Below are 19,496 nucleotides of genomic sequence, written 5' to 3'. Positions count from 1 at the left end.
TTTTCATATATTTGTTGATTGATTGTATATCATCCTTTGAGAAGTGTCTGTTCAGCTCCTAAGCTCATTTATTGGTTGGGTTGTTTGTTTTTTTTGTGTTAAGTATTTTAGTTCTTTATATATGGTGGAGATTAGTGCTCTATCTAATGTGCATGTGGCAACAATTTGATCCCCAAATGTAGGCTGTCTCTTCACCTCATTGATTATTTCTTTTGCTGAGAAGAAGCTTTTTAGTTTGAATCCTTCCCAATTATTTATTCTTAATTTTATTTCTTGCACTTTAGGAGTCTTGTTAAGGAAGTCAGGGCCTAATCCTACATGATGGTGATTTGGGCCTACTTTTTCTTCTATTAGGTGCAGGTCTCTGATCTAATTCCTAGGTCCTTGATCCACTTTGAGTTGAGTTTTCTGCATGGTGAGAGAGAGGGGTTTAGTTTCATTTTTGCATATAGATTTCCAGTTTTCCCAGCACCATTTATTGAAGAGGCTATCTTTTCTCCAATGTATTTTTTGGCACCTTTGTCTAGTATGAGGTAAAAAATTGTGCATCATGATCAAGTGGGGTTCATTCCAGGGATACATCATTGGTTCAACATACAGAAATCAATAAACATAATTCATCAAATCAGTAGACTTAAAGGTAAGAATCATATGGTTATATCAATTGATGCAGAGAAAGCATTTGACAAAATACAGCACCCTTTCATATTCAAAACACTAGAAAAACTAGAGATAGTAGGAATATACCTCAACATTGTAAAAGCTACCTATGCCAATCCCAAGGCCAACATCATGCTAAATGGAGAAAAATTGGAAGCATTCCCTCTAAAAAGTGCAACAAGACAGCGATGCCCTCTTTCACCACTTCTGTTCAACATAGTCCTTGAAACTCTAGCCAGAGCAATTAGACAGATGAAGGAAATTAAAGGGATATGAATAAGAAAAGAACTTAAACTATCATTATTTGCCAATGAAATGATTCTGTACTTAAAGGATCCAAAAAAAAAAAAAAATCCAACCAGAAAACTTCTAGAATTAATAAATGAATTCAGCAAAGTAGCAGGATACAAAATATATATCCATAAATCAAATACATCAGTGGTGAATCCTCTGAAAGGGAAATTAGGAAAACTACCCAATTCACAATAGCCTAAAAAAAAAAATTGGAAATCAACAAAAGAGGTGAAAAGACATCTATAATGTAAACTACAGAACACTAAAGAAAGAAATTGAAGAAGACCTTAAAAAATGGAAAAATCTCTCATGCTCTTGGATAGGCAGAATTAATATTGTCAAAATGGCCATACTACCCAAAGAGGTGTACAGATTCAATATGATTTCAATTAAAATCCCAACATCATTCCTTATACAAATAGAAAAAACAATCATGAAATTCATTTGGAAAAAATAAGGGACCCAGAATCGCCAAAACAATCCTTCGCAAGAAGAGTGAAGCAGGAGGCATCACAATACCAGACCTTAAACTATACTACAAAGCTATAGTAACGAAAACCACATGGTATTAGCACCAAAACAGGTATGTAGACCAGTGGTACACAATAGAAAACACAGAGACAAACCCACTTAAATACAGTTACCTGATACTAAATTTACTGGTTTTTTTTTTGAAGATCATAACTGCATATAAAATTTTTATTTGTATATATGTATATAAAAGATTTACTATATATGTAAGTATATATAAAAATTTTACTCTACCCTTCACATTGCCTTGAACATAATAACTATTTTAATATTTGAACACTTGTCATTTCTTTTAATTTATATGCTTATAAAATGTTATTTTTACTTAATATTTTGCTTCATTAATTATACTTTACATTTTAACATAATCTTTCAGCTTCATCAACATTTTATGTTTTTGAGTCAATTATAAAGTACACAAGGGACTTAGTGTGTAGATAACTATATTTGTTAATCTTTTCTACTTCAGATTATCGTCACAATGGTCGAGATCTTCAAAGCTCAACATTATCAGTGCCAGAACAAGTAATGTCATCAAACCATTGTTCACCCTCAGGTTCTCCTCATCGAGTAGATGTTATAGGAAGGACTAGATCATGGTCACCCAGTGTCCCTCCTCCACAAAGGTAAGATAGTACACATATTTTATTTGGTTCTGCAGGCTTACTCACCATGAAGTTTCATTAATAATCTCTAAAGATAAATTCTTTTTTTAATATTTATATTTTAATTGTACACAATCCCTTTATTTTGTTTGTTTTTATGTGGTGCTGAGGATCAAACCCAGGGCCTCGCACGTGCTAGGCAAGTGCTCTACCACTGAGCCACAACCCCAGCCCTAAAGATAAATTCTTATTGAAAAAAGTTACTTAACAAAAAACATAATACTATTCAATAAAACATGTAATGAGGATAAAATGAAATAAGAATTACTTTGTAAAGTTGGATTATCTAAATATTATTTTATTATTTGTTTATACATAATTATTTTCTAATTAAGAATTAGCTTTAATCACATATCAGTATTTAGCGTATCTAGTTAGTAACAACTAATTATACTCATAAATGATACTTATTGGTGACTTAAGAAATAAGAAAAATAAAAATAGTCTTTAATATTAGGAACAATCATCAGAACAATAAAAAAGAGATGGGCGTAGTGGCACTTGCCTGTAATCCCAGTGGCTCAGAAGCAGAGACAGGAGGATCGCAAGTTCAAAGCCAGCTTCAGCAACTTAGTGAAGCCCTAAAGCAGCTTAGTGAGACCCTATCTCTAAACAAAATATAAAAAAGGGCTGGGGATGTGGCTCAGGGGTTAAGTACCCCTGGGTTCAATTCCCTGTACCAAAAAAAAAAAAAAAAAAAGAATAAAAATAAAAGGATAAAAAGGAATGCATGTGCATCTGATAATTGTAGTGATAATGCATGTTTTTAAGCATGATGTAGCCATTCTACAATGATTATATATATTATATATCATAAACATATGACATTTTTACATGTCAGTTTAAAAAAAAAGAAAATGGTAAACTCAGTAAGTAAGTATTCAAAAATGAAATATAGCAAAACAAAGGAAATCATAATGGAATTTGAAGAAAGAATTATTAATGATGAGGGCAAAATTGATGAAATTGAGACAAAATGAGGTACAACAAGACAAAAAAAGAAAAAGGAGAAAGAAATATGAGTGTATATGAACCCCCAAACTAGTTATTTGGAAAGATTAATGACATCAATATAACAGACGTCAAAGACAAACCATTTCCCTTCTCCCTTCCACTCAAAGAGTTCAGACTAAGAAGTTATTACACATAAATTCTAACCAAATTACAAAACCAGATATCTCTGTTCTATTCAACTTTAGAAATGAAGCTTTGTAACTCTTTCTGGAACTAATATAATCCTCACTAACAATCTTTACAGTATAAAAAATTATAAGCACAATTTTAATTACAACCACAGGTGTAAAAATCTTATATTAACTAACTAAATCTAACCATGAATAAAAAGCATGATGTTTGGATGTCTTTATGGTAACTCCTTATAGAATTAATTAACTAATTAATTAATTATTATGGGAGTTCTACCAAACAGCTGGCCATACATCAACTTGAAAAAATAAGTAATAATTGATAAGAAAATATAATAAGAAATATGGCACTAGTCTTAAAAACAACATGAAGTACAAAATATCTAATGATTCATTTAACAATTAACAAGACCTTAAGGAAAAATATAAAACTTTAGGTAAGTAATAAATGAGATAAATTCAGTTCATGGGTATAGTAACTTTATATAATCAAGATGTCAGTCCTCCACAAATTAATCTGTAATGCAATACCAATAAAAATTTTTTGTGAAATTTTTAGAACTGTGATATCACTCTAGAATTTATATGAAAGGAAAAATGTATACAAATAATTAAATGATTTCAAAGAGAAAAGAAAAACTCATCACTAAGCAAACATAATAATTGACATGTTGAATACACTCTATGGTGCAAAATAAATATATATAACTTACATGCATATATTTTAACTTATAGAACAATAAAGGTAGCACTATAAATAGCACTATGAGGTAACACTATTATACTATGGAAAGGATAGGTTGGAAGATAAACATGCCATGTAGAATAAAATTAAAAACCAATTCTTACCTTTTATTCTATAAATTGAGTTGCTGTGATCTTTAATTATGTTTCAAAGGATTGCTTTCTGTCATGGTCAATTGGGTTGAAGCAAGAGAATATTTAGGCAGCTATTGTTAGAGTAAATGCATGAAGGTGGTTATTTGTCTAGAGTGCTACCAAGGGAGATGGTGAAAAGTAGGTAGATTTTTGAGTTGTTCTGAGCTCTGAGCTCATGTGCAACCACCTATGAGGTATCTCTTCTCCATTCCTGTAGGCCTTGTAAACCAATATGTGTAATATGGAACTAATTTTCACTACACACATGTATTCCTCCTCCTGCGTATCATATACCATTGAATATTGCTACAGGGAGTGATTTATTAACAGTTTTGGTATTCCTTATCCTATCCCCAATGATATTAACTTAATTTAGGCTCTTTTTGTGCCTCTATCAGCAATCTCTTCAATTAACTCTCAAACTTCAACAAAATTTTTATATTGGCCAGAGGTTAAACGAAATAATTGTACTTGACATTGCAGTGACTTTGTCTACTTCTACCATTTGTATTAATAACTTAATTTCTTAGTGTAATATAAGCTTATGGCTTATTGAGATATTTAATGGATCTTGCTGTTTTAGTAGGAATGTGGAACAGGGACTTCGAGGGACCCGTACTACAACTGGACATTATAATACAATTAGCCGAATGGATAGACATCATATCATGGATGACCATTACTCTCCAGATAGAGACAGGTAAATATAAATACTGTTAAACTTTATTTTGATCACTACCTAATGGAAAAGGTTATCAGAGAACATTTCAAGCAGTCCTTTATGTTAGTTTCCAAAGCCATGTATTCTTTTTACTATGTCCAGTCTTTCTTATGATTGCCACATTGCTAAACAAATAAAAAATAAACAACATTTTTTTTGTGAGAGAAAAAACCATTTTGCTTTTGCAATTTTGGCCTATTATAAACTAGTTGTTATTGAATTTGCACAATAGATTATCATGATCATATTAAAAACAAGATGTTTTACCATTTTACTTGTTAAAACCAATAGTTATATGTAAAATAATAAGACAATAGATTCTTAAAGTCTTTTACATATATCAGAAAAATCAATTTGACATTTCAGATATAAAAGTATTGAGACAGAATCTAATTTGTTTAGGAAACGTTTTATCATGATTCATGAAGAGGTTTTTCCTCATGGCTTTCAGTAAACCTTTTATTCATCTTAAGAATCATGCTTGTTGATTGCTATGTTTGGGAGAATTCTCTGAATGTGCTCTATTAAATGTGACAAACTTGGAAGTAACATGGTATGTTACAGTGCTTACATTAATTATTAATAATTTTTTTAAGTTAAGAAAATGATTACCTCTAATTCATGCTTTGGTGATAAGATGAGGAAAGTAAGATGAATTTATTATTCAGAAAATATGATAATGAGGGAATTCAGATGTCCTTTTGTATATATACTAAACCAGTTTTAGAAAGAACAGTTGAGGGCTTTAAAATTAACTGATATGACAAATCACTGTCAGTATTTACAAATGTAATGTTTTGACTGAATCTAGATTTATATTCAATTCATTTTTACAATTTCATTGTGCTTTAGCACACATCTCCAAAGGAAGAGATAGAGGATATCTTCAGTAGTGTCAGACAAGTACTGTTTTTTTGTGTTTGGAATCCAGAAAAAATTAGGAAGTTATTAAGTTATTATCAATATTAGTATCAAATTAAAGTTGATATTTTTATTTATTTTTAATTAACTTAACTTTTTCATCATAATCTGTGCCTTTAGGGGTGGTTATAGATATGCTACCTATAGAAAGTGATGCTTATTATGTTTAATAATGGTGAAAGAAGGATTACTATGTTGGCATGATTAGGAGTTTGAAGCAGTCATATTATGGTGGATTAATAGGTATTTTGATTGCCTAAGAAAATTTTAATAAGCTTCATAATTTTTGGAAATCATTTATAGAGAAAGTCATAAGTTCCTTGTTCATTAAAGGTTTGTTAAAAGAAGGAATAAATGAGGATGTCTGAAATGACTTTAAGCCTTCTGCAAGTTTATATAAAGTGTTCATTTAATAAAAAATGGACTCAATATTTTTACAAGTAATTGTGGTCTAAATCTTGCAGAAGATTACAAAAAGTTCAATCTCTAGAATTGTATGCATAAACAAAAATGGATGGTATCATAGTAAATGCATAATATTTTATCATTATTTCAAGGAAATGGCCCTATATTTAACGATAAGAAATGCAAAATTTGCCTTAAAATATTGCTATTAAATCCTAGTGATTAATTCCTAGTAATTATATAGTCATACCAAATATTCCTGCAGTATGCATTTTTTTGTCTAACCCAATTTATATCTTTAATAAAATTTTCATTGTATAAATTTTTTACTGTAAGATTTTAGCAAAAATTTTCAAGGGATTATTTTATAGAAAATTGATCCATGTGATTTCATTACTCTGTTAATGATGCTATAGATTGCTAGATCACAAATATTCTGAATTGGGAGATGTCTTAAATCCTTTTTTTCAAATTAGCAAAATTCTATTTAAATAGAAATTAAAAAAAATTTCTGATATTTTTAAGTTATCTGTAATAATTATTCATTAATCCAGAAATCAAAGATCTAAAAGAATAATATTGTAGATATGTGTAGTCTATCACATTATTAAACTATGAGTCTTTAATTTCTGTTTTAACCTAATACAATAATGGATTTTAAATAATAATATATATGTGAAGGCATTATACTTTTATGTACTATTTAGAAGTTAAGAATACTCTAGAACTCTTGCATAAAATTCCATGGATAGCATTTTTAATGTCAATAAATAATAATATTGACTACAATGCCTAAAAGAGATTTTTCTTTGAGATCATGAGTAAACTTTAAGTATTTTGAGAGACACATTAATCTTTCTTGTCACTATGAATTAATGGCATGGACTAGAATAATGTTTTATTGAATGCACTAATTTTCGAGGGATTTGGAACAAAGTGGCCTTGGATTTGAGAATAGGATTTTATCTCTTGCTTACTATGTATCTTTGGAAAAATTAACCTGTGTGACAATTGACTTCCTTATTTATAAAAATAGAATATTTTTACCAACTTTAAAAGGTTGTGTAAATTTACCAACTACCAAAGAGTGTGACACATACCCCTAAACACCTCATCAAGAATTCTATGGTGTGTACACCAAAAATTTATTCTTAACATTTTAAAAGTTCTTTTGCTTGGTAAATAATTTGTACTTAATTACTTAATAAATTTAAAAAAACTCAGAAATCTATCAAATCAGGTTTTTTATACAAAGTCTTCTAGAGAATGGAGGATGTGAATTGGACTTTGAGTTACGGGAATGTTTATTCAGTCAAGAACAAGAGCAAAGATTTAGAATCAAAATACACTCATCCATACATCATAGAGGTCCAGTCTGGGCAGGTGTTGGAAAGTTGTGTGTGAAGACAATGGCTTTTATTATGATTGTATAGGTGGGAAATGATACCATTTGACATTAATTTATACTATGGTTAAACTTTAGTGGTGTTAGGAGGAGATACAGTGTTTACATTCTTTATGGATAGGTGGATGTAAAAAAATTCTATGTCAATATTTTACTGGATCTTTGCTTCTCTGCATATGTCACTCTGTCATCATTAGTCAAAACTCTTTTTTGTTTAAAAATGTAAAGGAATTCTTTCCAAATAATCCAGAAACCTGTATGCAGGAATATTAGTTATAATAATGAATTATAAATATTACCTTCCGCCATTTCCCTCCCTTTTGTATTATTCTTTCTCTGGTAAATCTTGATAACTACTGCAATCAGGAACATAATGTGACTTTACTATTAGAAATCATTTTAAAAGCACTTTGCCTATAGGAGTTAGTTCACTACTAGAGTATGCAGAGTCTCGGATAATATTTCTGTAACATGTCAGAGCTACCCCACAGTATACATTTTTATATCTATCCCATAATCCAAAATATATTGAACAGTTTTATTTCTGTGAAATACACATTTAGCATTATAGGGAAAATAACACAACAGAATATTAATTGCCTTATACCCTTTCCCCCAAGTACTTTCAATTAATAGATTTATATTCTAAAATAAATAATGTTTTATTAGTTGACTTCTGGGATACTTCACACACTTAAGCCATTTTTATATTCTCTCCCAGACAAACCAACAACCAAAACATATAGCATATACACATAATTATCTCATCAAAAAGAATAATGTCTTTGGTCCTTACATCTCTGAAAGTTTATAATTATAGAGTTAAGTAAATGAAGAAAGAGGCTTCAACTTCACTTTATAAATATTTCTGTTACATTTCAGAAATATATTTCAAGACAGTAGGTACAATTTAGGAACTGTAAACACAATATAAACAATATTAAGCACACAGCAGAAAGTTTTGTGTTAAGTTGGAGTTGTAGGAAATGGCTTTCAAAAACTATACTTTTTCTTATGGATGAAATATTGAATTATTTTCTCCTCTTGTGCTACTTTTTGTATCTGGTGATTCCTAAAGGGAATATGCACCCTAATTTAATACAGAGGAAGGATAATTCATTGTAATCATGAAAAATTTTGTGCTTTCTTTAAAGGTTTATTACTTAAGAAAATGTGTCTATAAATAGAATTAGTAATCTAGTTCAGTTCTTTGAATAATATTTTAAAAATATTTTTTAGTTGTAGATGGACACAATATCTTTATTTTATTTATTTATTTTTATGTGTTACTGAGGATTGAACTCAGTGCCTCACATGTGGGAAGCAGGTGCTCCATCCCTGAGCTACAATCCCAACCCAAGTTCTTTGAAAAATATTTTTAATCATGATTCTTAGAGTATGGAACTTTGTTTTTGGCCTTTTCAAATTTAGTTAATATATTAGTTTTCTATTTTTTACTTTTATTATGAAGTACTACTCTGATCAGATTTTTAAAAATTGTCAACCAGATTTTCCTAAATGTAATTTATTTATTAATAAATCTTGTTTATTTAATTAATTATTCATATTTAAAACATCATACATATTAATTGCCTAGGTTTTATAATGTACTTGGTTAAAATTTAATTTTGGAAGAAAAGGAAACATCATTAGTGAAGAACTGCAAAATGTGTGTAGGATGTGCTAAGTGGATGCAACAAGGGGCCTTTAATGTATCTGTGGACCTTAGTTGGATTTTAAAAGGTTTATTAAAACAGAATGGCAAATTGTGTGTTCATTCATATATTTCCAGTTTTTAACAGAATCTTAAGGGAGAGACATGACCAGTAAGGTTAAGAACTAACATGACTAAAAGTAGAAAAGAGAAAATAAATTGATGAAATTGACTCTTACTTAATGCTTCTTTGGCTTTATTGGGACAAAATTAATTATTAGGACTCTTCAAGAATAATATTAGAAACCAGGTGATGATGTAGCACATATTTTATAGATTTATTACCTTTAGCAAGCTTTGAAGTTTATACTTTTTCTCTTATATAGTATTTGGAGACAATCTATTCCTATTTAAGAGCAGTAAATCTCAACATCACGAGTTTGATGTTATTTTATTCTTTTTAATAAATTTAAAAATACTTCCTTATTTTCTTATTCTATATAGGCTTATATTTCTCTGTTAACATTTTTAGGGTACTTCTGTGATTATGAGAACCACTGCTTTTTGGGGGGAGAGATGGTTCATCATGAAAATGGCGTTAATTTGTTTTTATTCCTTAGTAAAACATATCTTGATCAAGTGAGTAAGCCATTGTGGGCAAAAAGTTGAAGACATTATTCTGGTCTTGATAGACAGATTATCATATATTGGCTAATTATAAGAAGTAGAAGACATTGAGGCTAAAGCATAATATTTTGGAACAGACTGGAAAGAAAATTGTTTGAATCTCATAGGGAAAGCTTCAAAGAGAAACTGGACTTTAAAGATTGATAATGATTTTCATAGGCAAAAAGCAAAGATAGAGGGGGAATGATGGGCATTATTGACAGAGTGATGAGCAAGTCTTGGAGTCAGGAAAGTACATGATATATTTAGGTAGTCTGTTGTATCTAGATAAAAGTGATATGGGGGATAAAAAGTGACAGGAGATGGGGACAGAAAGTGGTTTAGAACTCTTAAGTAATCTGTACTTACTTTTAGATATTGGAAAATATTGTAATATTTCAATTAAGGTACCTGCATAATCAGAAAGCATAATTTACACATATGCTTCTATAGATAAGGTGAAGAATGGTCTAGGTCATGGGAATGTTGTGTTCTGAAGGTAGGGAAACCTACGAGAAGCTTATTTCAAGAGATAGGCTTATTTCAAAGCTTGATTTAAGGTAGTGGCAGGAGAAAAGAAAGATGGGAAAAATCTGAGTTATTTAGTTGTCAGAAACAGCAAAGCCTATAGGTCAATTAAATGTGGAAAATAAGGAACTGGAGGAGTTAAATTCTGAGATTTTATAACTTAGTTTATTAAATGAATATCTAAATCCTTAGTTGCAATTGAGATTTCAAGAAGAGGAATAGCAGAAGTATCATATTAACTTCCAAGGGGAATTAAATAATTTGGTTTGAAATTAAAAGATTTTAGAGATGAAGTGGTCCTTGGTTCTGAATAGGTACTTTAGAGTCAGCTATGGTAGATCATAATGAGGCCAAATAGAGTCATTTTGATTTTATTTGGTTCCTATATATTGATTCAGTGTCAAATTTTTATTGAAAATAAGTAATATTCTTAAAAAAATTTAAAAACTACTGTTTCAATTCTCTCATTTCACAAATGCAGCACCACATGTCCCAATAGCAAAATGTATGTTACTTAAGCCACATTAATCAACATGTTTTCCTGATTTGTCTATGTGACACTCCAACATGGGGATAACACAGGAAGCAGTTGGACATAGGCTGTTTAACGCAGAGAAAAATGAAGGCTAAACAAAATAATCATTCATGCTAAAAACCCAAATAGTTTTATTTAGAAAGAATGTGTTGGGATATACAAAGATCAAGGAATGAATTTTTCAAAACCACTGCCTATAAGGAATACAGAGACAGGGAATCCAGCAAATGAAATGGATAAAGAAGCAGTCAGATTGTGGGAAACCAGGCCACATATATAAATGTTAAGAGCTTGAGTTCTGAATTTAAAATCTCTTAGTTTGAAACCCAGCCCTGCTACATACTGCATGGCCATGAGTGAGCCCTCATGGTCTCAGATTCAAATTGGGAATATTAGATCCTGCCTCTAAGAGTTATTATGAGACTGTAAATGAGATAATGTAGATGAAAGTCTTAACTGAGTATCTGATGTTAGATAAATACTGTGTTTAATAAACAGAAAAAATAAGGTTTAAGAAACTAAAACAGGAAAGTGTTAAGAAATAGAGGTTTGAAAATCAAGGTCTAATATTGTAGATAAATGTAGTATGATGAAAATCAACAGGAGACTAAAGGGATTTTTTTTCCCTTAGGATTTTGCAGATAACATTCACAGAATAGCTTCAAGAGAATGATAGAAGCATAAGTCAGTTACATTAAGCTTAGAACATGATGACAAAAATTATAGATATATGTCTTTTAAGATGTTTTATAATGAGAAGAAAGTGATAGAAGACAGTGCCTCCAGAGGGAGGCTAGGTTAGCAAAGGATTTACTTTTGGATTATGTAGATGAGAAAGAGAATGTAGAATAGAGTAATGAATGAAGCCAAGTCATGTGAGAAGAAGGACTACAAGTAGAGGCATTTCTTTTTTAGTACAGAAGATAAGGACAAGGGAAAATACAAATATATGCCTATTTACTTTCCATTTAAAGATAGAATTAAGAAACTTGGGAGAGTTCAAGGTTTGTTTCCACTGTTTACTGAAACATGATGATCATCTGACATGTTTAAGTGTTTTTGCCATTAAAGGTTTTAAGAAAGTTGAAAAATTTAAATTAGTGCCATAAAAGAAGAGAATCAATACAGATGATAAAAAGGTTAGTTTGTTGCTTTGGTTGCTTATGGTTGTGGTAAGGCATGAAATGTAATGGAGGCAAACAGTATGTAGTGAACACAAAATAAAGAGTGAATGGAAAAATGAATAGTATCCAATAAATCGAATAAACATAATTAATAATCAAATAAAAATAATGTGAATCAGTTTGTTTTTAATAAATAGAATTTTTAAAGCCCTCATAGTTATTTTTAATTATTAATGATTGAAGGAAAAATAATTACCTTGTAAAATCTCCTAAGACATTATAGATATTATTTGTTACCCTTTTTATGATTTCCTTAAACTTTATGATTATTTCATTACTTTTCTCTTTTTAACATTCCTCCTAAAACATAGGAAAATATCTATATAGTATAACATTTTCCAAATGGTGTAGAAGATATTTGAGTGGTAATTGGTAAAATTTTTATTTTGAAATATTATTTTTAAAAGTCTGATTGTTATATTTTTGTTGCATTTTATTTTAGAATATTTAGGCTACTTTAACCTTTAGCACTGCCATGTTACAATTCACATTGGGAGGAGAGCAAACATTCCAGTAGCAATTTTCATTTACTTTGCTTGCTATCTGCTTATCTTTTTGAATCTCACTTTAAAATTAAACTATGCCTTTTTTTTCCTTCTTTCCCGAGTCTCATTTATATTCTTGTTTCTGGCATGCTTGCAGTCATTTTCTTACTCTACCTCGCTCCAGATACAGTCAGACCATTGACCATCATCACAGGGATGGCAGGTATATTTTTCTTACAATTGAGTCTCTTTGTAGAATTGCATGTTCCTGTCTATTGATGTAATATAATTCACTTTACTTCTGTTTTTATATACATAAATGGTTTTAATGAAACATAGAAATATTACCTTTATAAAATAATACAAAAACATACATAACCTATTTGATTATAACAAAATATCAAAAATGCAGTTTCTTTTTGGACAACTAGGATCATCTTTTTTATTCTTCTAAATATTTAGTTCACTAGGAATTTCAGTTAACTATTATCTAGAAGGATAGAATAACTGTATTCTTTTTTAAATTAATTGCATTTGACTATCACCTTCCTCAACAGAGTTCACTGGTTATTTTCAGTTTAAAAATAACTGATTGATTTTTACACATTTTAACAACCTGCTTGCCTGTCTCCCTGATCCAGAGTAGAGGAGACTGTCCTTGAAGTGCTTAGGTTGAAGTGATGTTTGTGGTTACCTTGTCAAAGCTGGCTGTGATATATTCCTTGATCATAGTAGACAATCTTGGATCTGGGTGGAATACCGAGTCTGAAATCCTTTTTCATTTCTAGTCTACCACTATCCTTCTTTCCAAAGCAGGTATTTCAATGAATCACAGGGAGAACAGTTCTGATACTTTAAATATGATTTGTATTTCAAGGAAATATTGATTACCTGACATATAATAGAAACTGGAGATGACCAAAAAATAGCAGGGAAAGAAGGTCTCTAAAAGTTGCAAAATTCTCAAAGCTATATGTAATTTTAGGAATTTAAGACAGTTTTCTGGCAACTTTTGAGGCCCTTTAGCAGAGAAGAGAATGGCAATGATAATGTGGTGGTGGCTCACTTTAGTATAGATTAAGAATTACGTGCCATATTTACTCACCCTAACTATTGTTGCAAAGTGATTTGGAACTCTGTGTGATCTCCTTTATGCCTATTAAAATAGCTAATTAAGAGTTGATAATAAAGAATTTAGAAACAATAATGAAAACTCATGGATAAATTCCTAAGTTTGCGTTCATGTGGATAAATATGCAAGGAAATGTAAAAGATAATATTGACAATAATTTCCTAGTAATTCAAATTTTGTGATCTTTCTATAAATATGATAAAAATTTAGAGCCTTGAAATTTAATTATATAATAATGTTTATAATTTTATATACATTTAATATACATATATTTAATTTTCTTTTGCACATTGTCTTTTTTCTATTATTTTGCTTTAAAATTAAATAATTCTTACTTATTTGTTGTTTTGTCTATAATTTTACTGTTGCTATATGATACATTCTATTTTTTGGTTGCAAGTTACCTTATGAAAAATATTAAAAATTAGGTATATGCTTGGTTCCTGGCACTTGTTCACATCTTTTCTTAAGGTGGGTGACATGCATGAATGAGACATTACTTATTTTAGTCTTATTCTATTTACTCTGCTATCTCTTCATTCCATTTTAAGTTAAAATCATGTACCATTTTAAGTAAAATTAGTACTTTTTTTATACTTTGCATTTTTCTTAGTCTCTGTTACCAGTAAGTAGATTGTTTGCTTTGTGCTGGATTTTTAGTTTGCTAATGTAGATAGACTTAGTTCTTGATCAGCTCTACACTGGTTATCAATTTCATATCTTATCCAAATTTTGAAACTCAGCCTAATTGGTCTATTTATATGAATTATCTTTGTATGACATGATTTGGTTTGTGGTCAGGAAACAAAAGATTATTGACGCTCTTATTGTAATATAACATAGGAAATTTTGTTTTAAAAAATAGGGTTATCAAATGTCTAACTGTAAGATTTCCTCTGTACATTTGCATGCCTATTTTACATGTACTTGCCTTGTTCCAACATAGCAGAAAGTCATAAGCCTAGCTTATACTAAACACTTGGATAGATGTTGTAAAAATGAAGTTCCTTAGTTATTCTTGTATTTTTGCTGTTATTATTATTTTAATACATACAAAAGAATATGTGTAGGTCTGGGGTTGTGGCTCAGTGGTTAAGCACTCACCTTGCATGTCAAGGCCCTGGGTTTGATCTTCAGCACCACATTAAAATAAATAAATAAAACAAAGGTATTGTGTCCAACTACAAATAAAAAAATAAATATTTTTTAAAAAAGAAATTCGTGTCCAAACTTTAAAAAAAAAGAATATGTGTAAGTTTTAAAGCATAGTTAAAAAATGAGCATCCATGAATCTACTTCCCAAAATGAGAATTAGAATACCTGGTTGTATATATTTCTTGTCTATTGAAGCCCTGCTCCTCTTCCACTAAATTTTCAGTTTAATATTCCCTTCCTTTGATTTTTTCTTTAACTCTACTTTGATCATTTGTTTCTCCCTCTACTAAATTATCTATTCCTCTGACCTCCATCCTAATCCATTAGGAGGTCCTTGGCTGACTTATTACTCACTCCATTAGAATAACTCTTGAAGATAAAGCTTTTTAGTCAACTATCATTCTCCTGTATTTATTTCTACAATATTCTGTCTTTATTATCTTTTACTCCTATACTTATACCTTTTTTATATGTTCTAAAACTAACTAAAACCAACCCCTAACCCTTCTACATTTCTATCATCTGTTGTTCTTTTGGTTATGTTATTTTATTCACTAATGATTATTGCACCTGACTTTAGTCTTCTTTGTTACAAGTACTGCCAGCAGTTTGAGTAAATGTCATCATTCCCCTGAAAGATTTATTCAACACCCACTCATTTCTCAGCTATCTCAAATATAGTATTGAACTTTACCCCTAATTCTATTTCAGACAGTCACTCCCATGGCCATACTCCGAATTTTATCATCACTTGAAATTAATGTCTTTGATACCTTAATTCAAATATTACTCCACACTTAGACTACAGAATTGCATGTTTCTTTCTTATTCTTTGATTAACTTCTAGCCCACTTATTCTTTTATCTGAATAGAGAAATACACTTTCTTTGCCCCTACCTTCTCCTTATTTAAGTTTTCACCTTTCCTTACCTACTTTTATATCCAGGAGTTGAATTCATTCTCAGAAAACTCCTCAGTTCCCTTACCACATGGTTCTTTTTATTTGATAAGATTCAAATATGAGAGTTTATCTTTCTCTTGCACAATCACTTTTGAACTAAAACCCAAAATATCAAAATTATCTCTAATTCATCTACTTGAATAAAAATAATTGGAACACTTATAAGAAGTGACCAATGTGAAAAAAGAAAGTGAGACCCTTTTCTGAGTGTCTAGTTTTCAAGGTAGCATATAATCTCCTCTGGAGGTAATCCTTCTGAGAATAAATACATGTTAATAGCTCCAAATGAGTCATAATTTGGGTATATGATAACTAGAGATTTCTAAATGGAATGAATGTAGTAAACTCAAGATGACATTCCTAGACTATGACTCGTCCATCAAAAGTATCTAGGCTTGGCTGGGTGCTGTAGCTCATGCCTGTAATGCTGTAATCCCCGCAGCTCTGCAGGCTGAGGCAAGAGGATCACAAGTTCAAGGCCAGCCTCAGCTGGCCAGCAAATTAACGAGGCTTTCAGCAACATAGCAAGACCCTGTCTCAAAAGATAAATAAATAAATAAATAAACTAAATTAAATTAAAAGGTCTGGGATGAGTTACATCCCCAGCCCTTTTAATTTAATTTAGTTGATTACTGGTTAAAAGCTCTTGAGTTTGATCCTTAGTGTGCTCCCCGACCCCCAGGGCCGGGCGGGGAAATGAGTCTAGGCTTCTAGGTTTTCACTGATCTCATTATGCCAAGATTGTAACTTGAAAACTTATGAGTACTATCTCCTTGGAACAAAACTATAAAGACTTAAATATTTTTTTACGTTCTTTTCTATTACTTCAGTAGATAAATATTAAATAATTTAGGAATCCAAATTTTTTCTCCTGGCCATGTTATGGCAGTCAGTACAAACTTATTTTTTTTATTGTGCATTTTAAAACACACTGAACATTTGAACAAACATGTTTAGAATGGACATCATATTACCCTTTGTTAATAAATGTCCTTATTAAAATATATTCTTTATTTTAATATTTTAAAATGTACTACTATACTGTAGTTGTTTTCCTGGTTTTATCTTTACTTATAGCTATACTTCGCATATTAAGGAATTAGTGGCATTGATGGTTGGTATCAGGTAATGGATTTTTATATGAAAGTCTCATTTAGGAAATAACTCAGTTATTATCTTAAAAGATGAACAGGAATTATTTTATATTTATGTGGATACAAGGTGGGATGTTGATGACATTTTTCCAAAAATATACAAGCAAAGCTACAGAAGTAATAAACAAAATATTTTAGTGCTTTAGGGGTATTATCCACAAAGCATGAAGTAGTAAGAAACGAATCTAAAATGCCAGACCCTGATTATAAGAAACCTGGAAAATCTGTGGACAAATTTGGATCTGAGACTACAGATGCTGTAGGTTCTTTGGAGAGTTTTAATCAAGGGGTGGCTATGATAAGTTTATTCACTGTAGAATAACTACTTTGGAGAGTATCTGGATGGTTAATTTTGAAGAGAATAAAGGTATGAAAAGAAAATAGGGATTAAGGTTGTAGATAGAGAAATAGAATATGGGTGATTCAATAAATTAAAATTAGTTATAGTTGGTAAATAATGGGATTTGGATGTTGAGGGAGAGTGAAGAGTCACAAAAAATACATAACTTATAGCTTGAGTAACTGGGTGCATAGGGTATATTAATAGGTGTTGAGAGTTAAGTGGGGAAATCAGTCTAAGTATGAGGCAAGTTCAGTTTTAGAACTACTAAGAGGGCTAAGGGTAAATTTTTAGCAAGTAAGTAATTTTGAAGCTTAAACAAAGGTCGAGACTACATAGAGAAATTTAGGAGTAAGTTCACTAATAATGATAAGTAGGTGTAAAAATATAGGTGAAATCAACCTGAGAAACAACCCATGAAATGACAACCAAGGAATTTTCCTATGTCTTGGGATTCATTATAATTAAGTGGTAGGCAGGAGAAGGAGAACTACTGAACTATGTAAAGAAGGAAGAATGAGAATTAAAAACATAATTAAAGGAATAGAGAATTTCAAGAAGAAATAATTTCAGTAGTAAAAATAATGAATGAAAAATGCCTATTGGTTTTATTGAGTCATTGTTGCTTTTAGCTATGTGAATTTCAGAAGGGTGGTGGTGGTGGTAGTAGGCAGATTGCAGTAGTCTGGACATGAATAGGAGAGAAGAAAATTAATTTATCCACTAAGTGTGAAGGAAGAATAGTAGGTAGGAGTTTGTTGTATCAAATAATAATGTTTCCTTCTTTTAGAATAGGAAATTCTGTATACCCATATTTTCATAGGCTAGGGCAAAGAATGTGTTAGGAAAGATTGCTAGATGAAAGGTCTTAGGGGACTTTGGAGGGGATTGGGCTAAACAGATGGAATTTGTGAACAAAAAGCAGCTATTATTTGTGGTTGAGACAAAAAAGAAAATAGATCAAAGAGGAGAAGCTAAGTAAGTTAAAGGAGAGAAATCAAATTTTGGTATTAAACTAGTGTTAAGGTTTTTTGTGGGGAGTGTATTTGGGGTTTCATCCAGAGGCACTCTACCACTGAGCACTCTACCCCAGCCTTTTTAAATTTTTGTTTTGAGACAGAGTGCTGATTTCAAACTTGAGTTCCTCCTGCCTCAGCCTCTTGACTAGTGGGATTACAGGTGTGCATCACAATACCTGGTTGGTTGGTTGGTTTTCGTACCAGGGATTGAACTCAGGGGCACTTGAGCACTGAACCACATTCCCAGACTTATTTTGTATTTTATTTAGAGATAGGGTCTCACTGAGTTGCTTAGTGCCTCACTTTTGCTGAAGCTGGCTTTGAACTTGTGATCCTCCTGCCTCAGCCTCCCAAGCTCTGTGTGTCACCAACACCCAGCTTTTAATGAATGTTTGAGTAGCAAAACTGTTAGAAAGGAATCCAAATGCTGTATGGAAGTAGTTGAGACAGTTCATAGAGTAGTTCCTAGAGTCTATGGGTAAGGAAGGAAGAAAAGCAAAGAAGGTGGCAGGGAACAAAGAAAACAAAGTATCAAATGAAGGTCAGTTGAATGGTGGAGGAGATTATAAGAACTTTTACAGAATTAATGATTGAAATCAAAGTTTGAGATGCTGGAGTTTAGTGTTTCTGACTTTGAGTGGTTTCATTGGGTTCTTTGATCCATAATATTTCCCCAGAAGTAGGAGATTGAGGAGCATTAAATTTACAAAAATATGAAGATTGGGGTTCATGTTGAACAAATTTCTTCATGTATAAGTGTTGAAATCTACCATTAATATAGGAATTAGGATAAAGAAGCTGTAGGAAAGCCAGTTCCCTAAATTATCAATGACTAGGAGAGAGTAATTGTAAAATGGATAGATTACTAGCCATCTGAATTAAAATAGTGGATGTTACAGCTACTTGGCATCCTTATGAGAAGTAAGGATTTTGCACATTATGTCAGGAGAGTAAGGGTCAGAAGTATCTTCAAGGAGCTGATCTCCTTTTCTGGGTCTATGGACTGTGAAATGTGAAAAACGCAGATGAGAGCTACACAGAGCAGAGGCTGCACAAT

At 31.0% G+C, this 19,496-nt stretch overlaps 1 protein-coding gene across 37 annotated transcripts in view; it reads left to right on the top strand.

Annotated features, from left to right (window-relative positions):
• The window catches only part of Rims2 (regulating synaptic membrane exocytosis 2), a 575,440-nt gene that overhangs the window by 368,875 nt on the left and 187,069 nt on the right, over positions 1–19,496 (top strand). For 22 of the 37 annotated variants that reach the window (XM_027949060.3, XM_027949095.3, XM_027949048.3 and 19 more), the window contains 2 exons: positions 1,955–2,111; positions 4,758–4,874. In XM_027949060.3, the coding sequence (XP_027804861.2) occupies positions 1,955–2,111; positions 4,758–4,874 (274 nt within the window). Of the gene's footprint in view, positions 1–1,954; positions 2,112–4,757; positions 4,875–12,835; positions 12,902–19,496 lie in introns of all 37 variants that reach the window. The other 15 variants (XM_027948986.3, XM_027948951.3, XM_027948980.3 and 12 more) reach the window with 3 other exon arrangements.

The sequence above is a fragment of the Marmota flaviventris genome, chromosome 15, assembly GCF_047511675.1.
Source record: "Marmota flaviventris isolate mMarFla1 chromosome 15, mMarFla1.hap1, whole genome shotgun sequence".
In the NCBI taxonomy this organism is placed as follows: Eukaryota; Metazoa; Chordata; class Mammalia; order Rodentia; family Sciuridae; genus Marmota; species Marmota flaviventris.
The sequence above is the reverse complement of the archived record's forward strand: the minus strand, read 5'-3'. Positions and strand labels throughout refer to the sequence as shown.